Source organism: Rhinoraja longicauda, chromosome 14 (genome assembly GCF_053455715.1).
Source record: "Rhinoraja longicauda isolate Sanriku21f chromosome 14, sRhiLon1.1, whole genome shotgun sequence".
Lineage (NCBI taxonomy): Eukaryota > Metazoa > Chordata > Chondrichthyes > Rajiformes > Arhynchobatidae > Rhinoraja > Rhinoraja longicauda.
The window spans coordinates 8,238,078-8,252,278 of record NC_135966.1 but is presented as its reverse complement, the minus strand read 5'-3'; the positions used below and the strand labels follow the sequence as shown (position 1 = coordinate 8,252,278).

General features: G+C 45.6%; 1 protein-coding gene across 4 annotated transcripts in view; it reads left to right on the top strand.

The window, feature by feature from the left end:
• The window catches only part of LOC144600028 (follistatin-related protein 5-like), a 393,214-nt gene that overhangs the window by 246,537 nt on the left and 132,476 nt on the right, over window positions 1-14,201 (top strand). For all 4 annotated transcript variants that reach the window (XM_078411369.1, XM_078411368.1, XM_078411370.1 and 1 more), the window contains exons 5-6: window positions 3,300-3,490; window positions 11,390-11,510. In XM_078411369.1, the coding sequence (XP_078267495.1) occupies window positions 3,300-3,490; window positions 11,390-11,510 (312 nt within the window). The remainder of the gene's footprint in view (window positions 1-3,299; window positions 3,491-11,389; window positions 11,511-14,201) is intronic.

The following is a 14,201-nucleotide window of genomic DNA, read 5'->3' as shown; positions in this document are numbered from 1 at the left end:
AATCTTGACCACGAGTACTGTCTGTGCGGAGTTTGCGCGTTCTCCCTGTGACCACGTGTGTTTTCTCTGGGTGTTCTGGGTTTCCTCCCGCACTCGAAAGATGTACAGGTTAATTGGCTTTGGTAAAATTGTATCTTGTCCACAGTGTAGGATAGTGTTAGTGTCAGCACGGACTTGGTGGGCCGAAGGGCCTGTTTCCGTGCTGCATCTCTAAACCAAACTGCACATTCGAGTAAAGGCCCCAGTGACATTTCAGGAAAAGTGCAAAGCCAAGAGTGATCTCCGCGTGATGTAAGCTGCAAAAGCTGTAACGTCTCGGCATAGACTGCATTCTATTTGGAAAAGCCTTGCTGATTGATTTCCCATAGCAACGGTCATTTCTTGCCGTCTGCACCAATGCCAGGGCGATCCTTGAGCTTGGCCTGGATAGAGTGGATGTGGAGAGGATGTTTCCACTAGTGGGAGAGTCTAGGACCAGAGGCCTCAGAATTAAAGGACGTTCCTTGAGGGTGGAGATGAGGAGGAATTTCGTTAGGCAGAGGGCGGTGAATCTGTGGAATTCTTTGCCACAGAAGGCTGTGGCGGCCAAGTCAATGGATATTTTTAAGGCAGAGATAGATAGATTCTTGATTAGTAAGGGTGTCAGGGGTTATGGGGAGAAGGCTGGAGAATGGGTTTAGGAGGGAGAGATAGATCAGACATGTTTGAATGGCAGAGTAGACTTGATGGGCCTATCACTCATGACCTTATGACCTAACCATGCTCCTGAGAAGAGCAACAATGCATTATGACAACCCAGGATAATGAATCATGGTTGGGATTCTAAAACGTGCACTGTTTAACAGCAGAACACCTACCATGAACTTTGAGATTAAATCAATAAATTGAATAGCCATTTCAATGTCCGACTTGTTTGACAACAAGGCTGCTAGCATTGAATAACCATAAATTTCATGCTGTAACAAATTTGTACGCTGTTCAGCTAATATAAGGGGAGTCACAGGGGCGGCACGGTGGCGCGGCGGTAGAGTTGCTGCCTTACAGTGTCAGAGACCCGGGTTAGATCCTGACTACAGGTGCTGTCTGTACGGAGCTTGTACACTCCCCCCCCTGACTGCGTGGGTTTTCCCCGGGTGCTCCGGTTTTCCAACGCACGCCAAAGACGTGCAGGTTTGGAGGTGAATTGGCTCCAGTAAAGGTTGTAAATAGTGTGTGTAAATAGTGTGTGTAAATAGTGTGTGTAAATAGTGTGTGTAAATTGTGTGTGTAAATAGTGCTAGTGTATAGGGATCGCTGGCCAACATGGACTCGGTGGGTCGAATGGCCTCTGAATCTCTAAACTAAACTAAACTAATGTTTTGAATTATTCTTCAGGTTATTGGGTACTTTTTATTCATTATTATGGAATCCGTATCATGTTCGGCACAGACATTGTGGGCCGAAGGGCCTATTCTTGTGCTGTACTGTTCCATGTGTCCGAGTAGACCCGTACTGTTCCACACAGCTCTTACCTCAGAGAGCTTATTTATTCCTCCCCTCCTCCCTTCATCCATTCTCTTTTCTCACTCACATTTATGAGTTTCTGGTGTTCCTTGCCCCCCACACCTCGGTCCCAAGAAGCTAAATCGCCTGATGACCCTTCACGCCAACACAGGGCAGTGGTAGAGCTGCTGCCTCACAGCGTCAGACACCCAGCTTCCATCCTGACCTGGGCTGCTGGGGAACGTGGGTAGACGGGCCTTTTGGGCTGGGACCTTCACTCAGATGTCACCATGTTCTCCAGAGATACTGCTATGTTACCACAGCACTCGACCAACATCTGCAGTTCCTTATAACCATATAACCATATAACAATTACAGCACGGAAACAGGCCCATTCGGCCCTACCAGTCCACGCCGACCACTTTCTCTGACCTAGTCTCATCTACCTGTTCTCAGACCATAACCCTCCAATCCCCTCCCATCCATATACCTATCCAATTTACTCTTAAATATTAAAATCGAGCCTGCCTCCACCACTTCCACCGGAAGCTCATTCCATACAGTCACCACCCTCTGAGTAAAGAAGTTACCCCTCATGTTACCCCTAAACTTTTGTCCCTTAATTCTGAAGTTATGTCCCCTTGTTGGAATCTTCCCCACCCTCAAAGGGAAAAGCCTACCCACGTCAACTCTGTCCGTCCCTCTTAAAATTTTAAAAACCTCTATCAAGTCCCCCCTCAACCTTCCACGCTCCAAAGAATAAAGACCCAACCTGTTCAACCTCTCTCCATAGCTTAAGTGCTGAAACCCAGGCAACATTCTAGTAAATCTCCTCTGTACCCTCTCCATTTTGTCGACATCCTTCCTATAATTTGGCGACCAGAACTGCACACCATACTCCAGATTCGGCCTCACCAATGCCCTGTACAATTTTAACATTACATCCTTGTGTCTACGTTATTTCAATAGAAATGCTGTTGTATTGAGTGAAAATTATTTCGTGACCAGTTATACTTACCTGTTCAAATACCTCTGAGGGTTTAATATCAAAATAATAGGAAAATCAAAAGACAGACATTGTGGGCCGAATGTCCTGTTTCTGAGTGGCGCTGTTAGAGTCATACAGCGTGGAAACAGGCCCTTCAGCCCAACTTGCCAACGTGCCCCAGCTACACCATTCCCACCTGCCTGCATTTGGCCCATATCCCTCTAAACCTGTCCTATCCATCTCCATGTCCAATTGTTTCTTCCGTATACCCACCACCCTTTGTGTCCTGTGTTCAACGTATCTGAGTGAAATCAGATTTGAGATTCCAGATACAATAGACAATAGACAATAGGTGCAGGAGTAGGCCATTCGGCCCTTCGAGCCAGCACCACCATTCAATGTGATCATGGCTGATCATTCTCAATCAGTACCCCGTTCCTGCCTTCTCCCCATACCCTCTGACCCCGCTATCATTAAGAGCTCTATCTAGCTCTCTCTTGAATGCATTCAGAGACTTCCACAGATTCACAACTCTCTGACTGAAAAGGTTTTTCCTCGTCTCCGTTCTAAATGGCCTACCCCTTATTCTTAAACTGTGGCCCCTGGTTCTGGACTCCCCCAACATTGGGAACATGTTTCCTGCCTCTAACGTGTCCAACCCCTTAATAATCTTATATGTTTCGATAAGATCCCCTCTCATCCTTCTAAAAGAAACCGGAGCACCTGGAGATTAAATCTGGGTCACTCACTCAAAAGGCAATTCTAATTATAATTGTGACTCGACACTGGACAAAAGTAAGCAGTTTCCTTCATCTTGTCTTCTGTGCAGGTGAAGGATGTAAAGTGGCAGAATACAACAGGCTGAAGAGCATGCTACTGGATCTACAGAGCCAACGGTACTTCCAGCAGGAAAATCAAACAATGGATGCGGTAACGTTCAAGAGGCATTTGGTGGAAAACATGTTCAAGGACTTTGACATCAGTAGAAACGGCTTTGTAGACAACAGCGAACTGACACAGGTAAGTAACAATGGGTGTCCAATGTAAGGACTTGCTTTATTTGCCTTTTCTTCCTCTTCATAGTGAATTGGAAGACTGCAATTTGAAATATATCTTTACCAATTGATGGAGAATTTGGCATTGGTTATTTAATTAGGGATTTTTTTCGTCTGCAAGGGTAACAATAGTTCATAAGTTCATAAGTTCTAGGAGCAGGATTAGGCCATTCGTCCCATCAAGCCTACTCCACTGATCTATCGTTCCCTCTCAACATCATTCTCCTGCCGTCACCCCATAACCCCGACACCCGTACTAATCGAGAATCTGACAATCTCCGCCTTAAAAATATCCATTGACTTGGCCTCCACAGCCGTCTGTGGCAATGAATTCCACCACAGATTCACCACCCTCTGACTAAAGCAATCCCCCCCCCCCTCCTCTCCTTTCTAAAGGTACGTCCTTTCGTTCTGAGGCTTAGTGTGATACAGCGTGGAAACATGCCCTTCAACACGTTCAGACAAATATCTGCACCTATTTGAATGAATCCTACACTGATCCATTTTATTATCCCCACATTTCTATCAATTCCTCCAGATTCTGCTGCGCACGACACAGTAAGTGAAATTGAGTGTGTCCAATTAATCTACCGGCCCACGCATCTGTGGGATGTGGGAGGAAACCAGAGCACCTGGAGAAAGCTCTCGGCACCAGAGGTCGAGATTAAATCTGGGTCACTCACACTGAAAGGCAGCAGCTTTAATAGATGTGTCACTGCATTGAATTACGTGTCATTTGTCCATTTCTAGATGCAATGGCCGGCAATATCTGCTAGGAATATTTAAAGGTGCCTGGATCTTATCCCTGATGGATATCAGTTGAACAGGCTGAAGATTGTAATGATACAGAAAGATTCAGTTTGGTTTATTGTCACATGTACCGAGGTGCAGTGAAAAGCTTTTGTTGCGTGCTAACCAGACAGCAGAAAGACAATACATGATTACAATCGATCCATTTACAGTGAACAGATACATGATAAGGGAATAACGTTTAGTGCAAGGTAAAGCCAGCAAAGTCCGATCAAGGATAGTCCGAGGGTCAACAAAGAGGTAGATGGTAGTTCAGCACTGCTCTCTGGTTGTGGTAGGATGATTCAGTTCCTTGACAACAGCTGAGAAGAAACTGTCCCTGAATCTGGAGGTGTGCGTTTTCATACTTCTATACCTTTTGCCCGATGGGAGAGGGGAGAAGAGGGAGTGGCCAGGGTGCGACTCGTCCTTGATGATGCTGCTGGCCTTGCCGAGGCAGCGTGAGGTATAAATGGAGTCAATGGAAGGGAGGTTGGTTTGTGTGATGGTCTGGGCTGCGTCCACAATTCGCTGCAATTTCTTGCGGTCTTGGGTGAGCTGTTCCCAAACCAAGTTGCCAAAATTACTAATGGTATTTTGCACTTCAGCAGGTGGAATTTGAACCCCAACTCTGGGAGTTACCATAACACTAGATTATCACCACCCTCCTGGACTGAGACTTTATGAGAAAGACTTGTTTCATAATTCAGTGAGTTGTGAATCTGTGGAATTCTCTGCCTCAGAAGGCAGTGGAGGCCAATTCTTTGAATGCATTCAAGAGAGAGCTGGATAGAGCTCTTAAGGATGGCGGAGTCAGGGGGTATGGGGAGAAGGCAGGAACGGGGTACTGATTGAGAATGGTCAGCCATGATCACATTGAATGGCGGTGCTGGCTCGAAGGGCCGAATGGCCTCCTCCTGCACCTATTGTCTATTGTCTATAATATCAACAGGAATCTATGAAAAATTGATGACATTGTGAAAAAAATTACTGTCACATTTACTTATATTTTGCTAAAATTGGCAATATTGGATGTGATTTCTGCAAATGATTTCTAATGTGCCCTTTTCCCTGTTGATTTTAATTGGAAGTAGTTCTGAACCACTCCCCTGGAATCTCTGGTTTAGAGAGTGGTCCTGAACTACTATCTACCTCATCGATGAGCCTCGGACTATCTTTAATCAGACTTTACTGGACTTTATCCGGCACTAAACATTATTCCCTTTATACTCTATCTGTACCCTGTGGACAGCTCGATTGTAATCACGTATTGTCTTTCCACCGGCCGGTTTGCACGCACTAAAAAGCTTTCCACTGTAGCCACCTTGAAAGGGTGTCAGGGACAGGTTTAACAGCAACTTGCAAAATTTAATTGAATAGATGGATGAAAAAAAATTCAAGGACAATTTGGTGACAGCTAATGAAAGGGACTATTTGGATACATCTCTGAGAGTCCCAGTGCGTGTAGGAAGAACTGCAGATGCTGGTTTACATCGAGGATAGACACAAAATGCTGGAGTAACTTAGCGGGGCAGGCAGCATCTCTGGAGAGAAGGAATGGGTGACATGTGAAGAAGGGTCTCAATAGACAATAGACAATAGACAATAGGTGCAGGAGGAGGCCATTCGGCCCTTCGAGCCAGCACCGCCATTTAATGTGATCATGGCTGATCATTCTCAATCAGTACCCCGTTCCTGCCCTCTCCCCATACCCCCTGACTCCGCTATCCTTAAGAGCTCTATCTAGCTCTTTCTTGAATGCATTCAGAGAATTGGCCTCCACTGCCTTCTGAGGCAGAGAATTCCACAGATTTACAACTCTCTGACTGAAAAAGTTTTTCCTCATCTCTGTTCTAAATGGCCTTCCCCTTATTCTTAAACTGTGCCCCCTGGTTCTGGACTCCCCCAACATTGGGAACATGTTTCCTGCCTCTAGCGCGTCCAATCCCTTAATAATTTTATGTTTCAATAAGATCCCCTCCCATCCTTCTAAATTCCAGTGTATACAAGCCTAGTCGCTCCAGTCTTTCAACATACGACAGTCCCGCCATTCCGGGAATTAACCTAGTTAATTAGCCTAGTGACCAGGGTGAGACCTAGTCTCGACCTGAAACGTCAAGTCAAGTCAAGTCAAATTTATTTGTCACATACACATACACGATGTGCAGTGAAATGAAAGTGGCAATGCTTGTGGGTTGTGCACAAAAATAATTACAGTTACAGCATATAAATAAAGTTAATAAGTTACTATTAGTGTTGACAAAAATTTAGTCTCTGGGGTTATAAAAGTTGACAGTCCTGATGGCCTGTGGGAAGAAGCTCCGTCTCATCCTCTCCGTTTTCGCAGCGTGACAGCGGAGACGTTTGCCTGATCGTAGCATCTGGAACAGTCCGTTACTGGGGTGGCAGGGGTCCCTCATGATCTTGCTTGCTCTGGATCTGCACCTCCTGATGTATAGGTCCTGCAGGGGGATGAGTGTAGTTCCCATGGTGCGTTCTGCTGAACGCATTACTCTCTGCAGGGCCATCCTGTCCTGGGCAGAGCTGTTCCCAAACCAGACTGTAATGTTGCCGGACAGGATGCTCTCTACAGCCCCAGAGTAGAAGCAATGAAGGATCCTCAGAGACACTCTGAATTTCCTCAATTGTCTGTGCGGAGACGCTGCCTGTCCCGCTGAGTTACTCCAGCATTTGTGTGTCTAACTGCGGGAGCCAGCATGAGTCTGACTGGGCCAAATGGCTGCCTGCTGTGCTGTGCATGTAGGAAATAACAGCCAAGGTGTTTACACATTGATACGGAGGTGTGAACATGAAGCACAAGGAGACCAAAGATGTGTCGCAGTGGTGCGTGCCAAGATTAAACGTATCTTGCACTGCATTGTCCTGGAGTTCTCCACTTTATCTCAACTATGTATAGATGAACGTGTGGGGGAAAGTGTGCGAAAAATAGCAGTCAGTGCTTTTGTAAAGGTGAGTAACGTGGTCTGTGTGGGAGGGAAAGAGTGATGTGGTGGAAAGTACATCAATCTGCAGCAATGAGAGCCTGCTATACTTCATTTATCTTTCCTATCGCAATTAAAACTAAAGGGAGATTTCAGCTCATTGATATTCAAACCATCTTGAAATTCTCACCAAATTGTAGATTGCTTTGAAATTGATAGGAAACTTTGTGTCTAGGGCTCGCCAATGCGCTACATACGACTGTAACAGATGTTATGTTGCATAGTGTGCACTGCTTGCGTTTTAAATTCATTTGTAATACATTGTAGATAAAGAAGGCATTTGTTAAGTGTAGGAAGGAACAGCAGATGCTGGTTTACATCACAGATAGTAACAGAACAAGGGGTCACAGTTTAAGGATAAGGGGGAAGTCTTTTAGGACCGAGATGAGAACGTTTTTTTTCACACAGAGAGTGGTGAATCTGTGGAATTCTCTGCCACAGAAGGTAGTTGAGGCCAGTTCATTGGCTATATTTAAGAGGGAGTTAGATGTGGCCCTTGTGGCTAAAGGGATCAGGGGGTATGGAGAGAAGGCAGGTACGGGATACTGAGTTGGATGATCAGCCATGATCATACTGAATGGCGGTGCGTACAGGCTCGAAGGGCCGAATGGCCTACTCCTGCACCTATTTTCTATGTTTCTATAGACCCAAAATGCTGGAGTAACTCAGCGGGACAGGCAGCACCTCTGGATAGAAGTGATGGGTGACGTTTCAGGTCGAGACCCTTCTTCAGATTGAGTCTATCTGGGGCGTATATATGCTTGCCTTCAGCCGTCGAGTATAGTTTAGTTTTGTTTATTATTGTCGCGTGTACCGAGGTACAGTTAAAAGCTGCTGTTTGCGTGCTATCCGGCCAAAGGAAAGACTATACATGATTACAATCAAGCCGTTCACAGGGCACAGATAAAGGATAAAGGGCGCACCATTCAGTGCAAGATAGAGTCAGATGGGACATCACTGGTGAGAGGATGGTTCAGTTGGCTGGTAACAGCTGGAAAGAAACTGTCCCCCTGAATCTGGAGGTATGCGTTTTCAAACTTCTGTACCTCTTGTACCTCATCAGTAGGTACCTCATCAGTACCCTGTCTGATGGGAGAGGGGAGACGAAGGGGTGACCGGGGTGAGACTAGTCCTTGATTACCCTCATGGCCTTGCCGAGGCAGCGTGGGATGTAGATGGAGTCAATGGAAGTGTGCTTGGTTTGTGTGATGGTCTAAGCTACGTCCACAAAACTCTCTGCAATTTCTTGTGTAGTCTTGGATGGAGCTGTTCCCAAAGCAGGATGTGATTCAGGATGAGTCAGGAAGTCACGTTGCAGTTTTATAAAACTTATGTTCGGCTGCGTTTGGGATGCTGTGTGCAGTTCTGGTCGCCCAGTTGCAGGCTTGATGTGGAGGCTTTGGAGAGGGTGCAGAAGAGGTCTACCAGAACACTGTCTGGTCAAGAGGGCATTAGTTGCAAGGGGGGCATTGGACAAACTTGTACTGTTTTCTCTGCAGCGTCATCAGCTATGATTTGACAGAAGTATATAAAATGACGAAAGGCATAGACGTTGTAAGAAAATAACTGCAGATGCTGGTACAAATCGAAGGTATTTATTCACAAAATGCTGGAGTAACTCAGCAGGTCAGGCAGCATCTCGGGAGAGAAGGAATGGGTGACGTTTCGGGTCGAGACCCTTCTTCAGACTGATGCCAGGGGGGCGGGACAAAGGAAGGATATAGGTGGAGACAGGAAGATAGAGGGAGATCTGGGAAGGGGGAGGGGAAGAGAGGAACAGGGGAACTATCTAAAGTTCAACAAGTCGATGTTCATACCGCTGGTTCATACTGCATACCAGCGGTATGAACATTGACTTCTCCAACTTTAGATAGTTCCTCATCCCTTCTCTCCTGAGATGCTGCCTGACCCGCTGAGTTACTCCAGCATTTTGTGAATAAAGGCATAGACATGGTCGGCAATCTGAACCTTTTCCCCAATGTGGAAATGTCAAAGACTCGAGGGCATAGATTTACAGTGAGAGGGGCAAAGTTTAAAGGAGATGTGATGGGCAAGTTTTTTATGCTTGCCTGTAAGGTGTTGGGAAGGGTGGTGAAGGAGGCAGGTGCAATCGTGGCATTTAAGAGGGATTTAGATGTATATGTGGGGAATAGAGAGATATGGGTCACATGTTGGCATTGGAGATTGGTTTAATTTGAGATCATGTTCGGCATGGACATTGTGGGCCGAATGGCCTGTTCCTGTGCTGTAATGTGTTTGACGTCCTAAGTTACTCATTGTGATTCAATAGACAATAGACAATAGGTGCAGGAGTAGGCCATTCTGCCCTTCGAGCCAGCCAGCCATTCAATATGATCATGGCTGATCATTCTCAATCAGTGCCCCGTTCCTGCCTTCTCCCCATACCCCCTGACTCCGCTATCCTTAAGAGCTCTATCTAGCTCTCTCTTGAATGCATTCAGAGAATTGGCCTCCACTGCCTTCTGAGGCAGAGAATTCCACAGATTTACAACTCTCTGACTGATTTTTTTTTCCTCATCTCCGTTCTAAATGGCCTACCCCTTATTCTTAAACTGTGGCCCCTTGTTCTGGACTCCCCCAACATTGGGAACATGTTTCCTGCCTCTAACATGTCCAACCCCTTAATAATCTTATACGTTTCGATAAGATCCCCTCTCATCCTTCTAAATTCCAGATTAATTTTTATAAGTCTCCTTGAGTTCTTCCAGACTTGCCTTCATTGCAACTTGTCTTCCCGGTGAATGCGGGCAGCCAAGGTTGTTGGGGTAACCATCGTGAAAAGATGGCAGAGACAGGTTCAACAGCACAGTGGCGCAGCGGTAGAGTTGCTGCCTTACAGCGCCGGAGACCCGGGTTTGATCCTGACTACGGGGGCTGTCTGTACGGAGTTTGTAGAATTGCCCCCGTGACCTGCCTGGCTTTTCCACGGGCGCTCCGGTTTCCTCCCACACTCCAAAGACGTACAGGTTTGTAGATTAATTGGCTTTGGTAAAATTGTACATCATCCCTAGTGTTTGTAGGGTAGTGCTAGCGTGCCAGGATCGCTGGTCGGCGCGGACTTGGTGGGCCGAAGGGCCAGTTTCCGCGCTGTACCTCTAAACGTTTACAAAATGCAACTTGCAAAATTAAATTGGATGAAAAAAATGGGTGAAAATAAATCGGACAATTTGGTAACAGCTAGTGAAAGGGGCTATTTGGATACCTCTCTGCAAGAAACCAGCATCAGTGAGACTGAGCCAAATGATGTAGGAAGGAACTGCAGATGCTGGTTGACATTGAAGTTAGACACAAAATGCTGGAGTAACACAAGCATTACTCAAGAAGGTTCTCGACCCATTGCTTCTCTCCAGAGATGCTGTCTATCCTGCTGAGTTACTCCAGCATGCTGTTTCTATCTTGAGCCAGATGACTGCCTCCTGTGCTGCATGATGCAGGAAATAACAACCAAGGTGCTTACTCATTGATATGGAGGTGTGAATGCATAGAACTTTTCTCAGCATACTCGGAATGAGTGGGTTAACCTGTGATTCAGCGTTTGTTGGCACTGGGCCTGTACTCGCTGGAGTTTAGAAGAATGAGGGGGGACCTCATTGAAACGTACAGAATAGTGAAAGGCTGGGATAGAGTGGATGTGGAGAGGATGTTTCCACTAGTGGGAGAGTCTAGGACTAGAGGTCACAGCCTCAGGATTAAAGGACATTCCGTTAGGAAAGAGATGAGGAGGAACTTCTTTACTCAGAGGGTGATGAATCTGTGGAATTCATTGTCACAGAAGGCTGTGGAGGCCAAGTCAATGGATATTTTCAAAGCAGAGATAGATAGACTCTTGATTAGTATGGGTGTCAGGGATTATAGGGAGAAGGCAGGAGAATGGGGTTAGGAGGGAGAGATAGATCATCCATGATTGAACGGCAGAGTAGACTTGATGTCCGAATGGCCTAATTCTGCTGCTATCACTTGTGACCTTATAATACCAGACTTGTCTAAACTACCTAAAAATGTCAGCTAATGTACTTTCTTAAACTTACTGAAGCCGTATTTAATTTTGCCAGGCACTGATGCAAGGTTTCCTTGATAACGACCCATTTGACTGCAACCTATTTGATCTTCTTCAGTTCGACGACTACAATAAAGATGGCATGTTGACACTGGAGGAACTCTACACAGCATTCCGTAAGTCCTGCCAAGAAGTGCTTTAGTATTCCTCCGTTACATTGATCTAACACAGCAAATGGTTACCTTGTACCTGATATAGCACAAACGTAATCTTTTTAAATCACCCATTCAACTGCCTGGGTTTCAAGATAGTTTGTTTAAGCGGGCAGAAATTTAAAGAATTTTAAACAATTTAAGAATTGTCAGAATTCGGTGTCTTGATTTATGTTACTATAAAGTTTAATATGTTTTCATGCAAAGCAGTGTTGTACTGCGGGAACCTAAATTGGATCTTTTTCTGCCTCATACTCTATGAATAAAAGCCACAGAGATGGTTTATATATTATATATATATATATATATATATATATATATATATATATATATATATATATATATATATATATATATATATATATATTTGTCAGCATCTTTTTGAGTTCCCATCCAGCCATTTTCAGAAACACATCTCATGCCAGTTACTTCACGATGAGTGATTCATAGCTTGAATGGAAACTGAGAGGAAACTTATAAGATATTCAACTAATTTGATATTGTCAAATAACTATAACGGGCGGCACGGTGGCGCAGTGGTAGAGTTGCCGCCTTACAGCGAATGCAGCGCCGGATACTCAGGTTCGATCCTGACTACGGGCGCCGTCTGTACGGAGTTTGTACGTTCTCCCCATGACCTGCGTGGGTTTTCTCCGAGATCTTCGGTTTCCTCCCACACTCCAAAGACGTACAGGTATGTAGGTTAATTGGCAGGGCAAATGTTTTTTAAAAATTGTCCCTAGTGTGTGTAGGATAGTGTCAATGTGCAGGGCGGCACAGACTTGGTGGGCCGAAGGGCCTGCTTCCGCGCTGTATCTCTAAATCTAAAAAATCTAAAAGCATCAACCGCAGATTGACAATAAGCTGAAATGCCTTTTTAAGAACTGAAAATGTAGAAAATACTCAGGAGGTCAAGCAGCATCTGTGAAGAGGAGAAGAAAGTTAACATTACCGGCTGATGACCTTTTATTAGAACAGTTCTTATAAAAGCTTCAGATTTCTAATATATTTTTTGTTATATTCACGGCAAGGTAGAGTTGCTGCCTTACAGCGCCAGAGACCCGGGTTCGATCCTGACTACGGGTGCTGTCTGCAAGGTGTTTGTACGTTAAGGCCATTCGGCCCATCAAGTCTACTCTGCCATCCAATCATGGCTGATCTATCTCTCCCTCCTAACCCCATTCTCCTGCCTTCTCCCCATAACCTCTGATATGTGTACTAATCAAGAATCTATCTATCTCTGCCTTATACTGACTTGGCCTCCACTGATTCACCACCCTCTGACTAAATAAATTTCTTCTCATCTCCTTTCTAAAAGAACGTCCTTTAATTCTCAGGCTATGACCCCTAGTCCTAGACTCTCCCACTAGTGGAAACATCCTCTCCACGTCCACTCTATCCAGGACTTTCAATATTCTGTATGTTTCAATGAGGTCCCCTCTCATTCTACTAAACTCCAGGGAGTACAGGCCCAGTGCCAATAAACGCTCAGCAAAGGTTAACCTACTGATTCCTGCGAAACTTTCAGTATTATTTGGCACTTTATAAACCAGTGACCTTTGGTCAGTATCACGTCAGAGAGAGCAGTTGGAACTGTGGAGAGAGAGGGCTGAGGGAATGGTTTTCTGGTAGTGATACAGCTTTGAGAAAGTGCCCAGTCATACAATGTCACAGTGCTGAGTCAGCACTTGGTCCAACTCTTCATTAATCATCTACTGTGAGAAGCCAGATAGCCAACTTCTTAGTCTATTCCTAATTGCAATTTTTTGGCCTGCATGGGTGCAAAACCATGGGATTCCCTGTAGATCCAATATGCTCACATTATGAGTTATTTTGTTTGTTGGTAGTATGTTAGTTCAATTTAGTTTAGAGATACAGCGCGGAAACAGGCCCTTCGACACATCGAGTCCACGCCGACCAGCGATCCCCGCACACTGACACACACTTAGGGGCAATTTACAATTTTTACCAAGCCAATTTTACCTACAAATTGTCTTTGGAATGTGGGTGGAAACCAGAGCACCCGGAGAAATCCCACGCAGGTCATGGGGAGAACGTACAAACTCCACGCAGGCAGCAGCCATGGTCAGGATGGGACCCGAGCCTCTGGTGCTCTAAGGCAGCAACTCTGCCGCTGCGCCACTGTGTCGCCCAGGTTCCTGTGTTGCCGATAACAACAGTATATTTCCTGCAGAGGGGTATTTACAATTGAAAGATGCTGCGTGGAATCAGGCCCATTGGCCCACCGAGCCCACGCCGACCATCGATCATCCCGTTTACACTAGGCCTACGTTATCTCATTTTCTCATCCAGTCCTTTACACACTGGGGGCAATTTACGGAGGGAGGAAACCGGAGCACCCGGAGGAAGTCCACAAGTGATAACGTGCAAACTCCACACCAACGGCATCATGTTTGCCATAAACATCGTGGGCCGAAGGGCCCGTTCCTGCGCTGTATTGGTCTATGACTTTGTCATTTGGGAAGAAACCAGAACACCCAGAGGGGAAGAGGTTCTTCCTGTGTCCCGTGGTACACGCTTTCAAGCTCTTGTATCTTCTGCCTGACAAGAGCAGAGAGTAGAAGGAAGGACCGGGAGGTGGGGAAATGTCCTTGATTGTGTTGGCTGCTTTTCCAAGGCAGCCTGCAGTGTAGG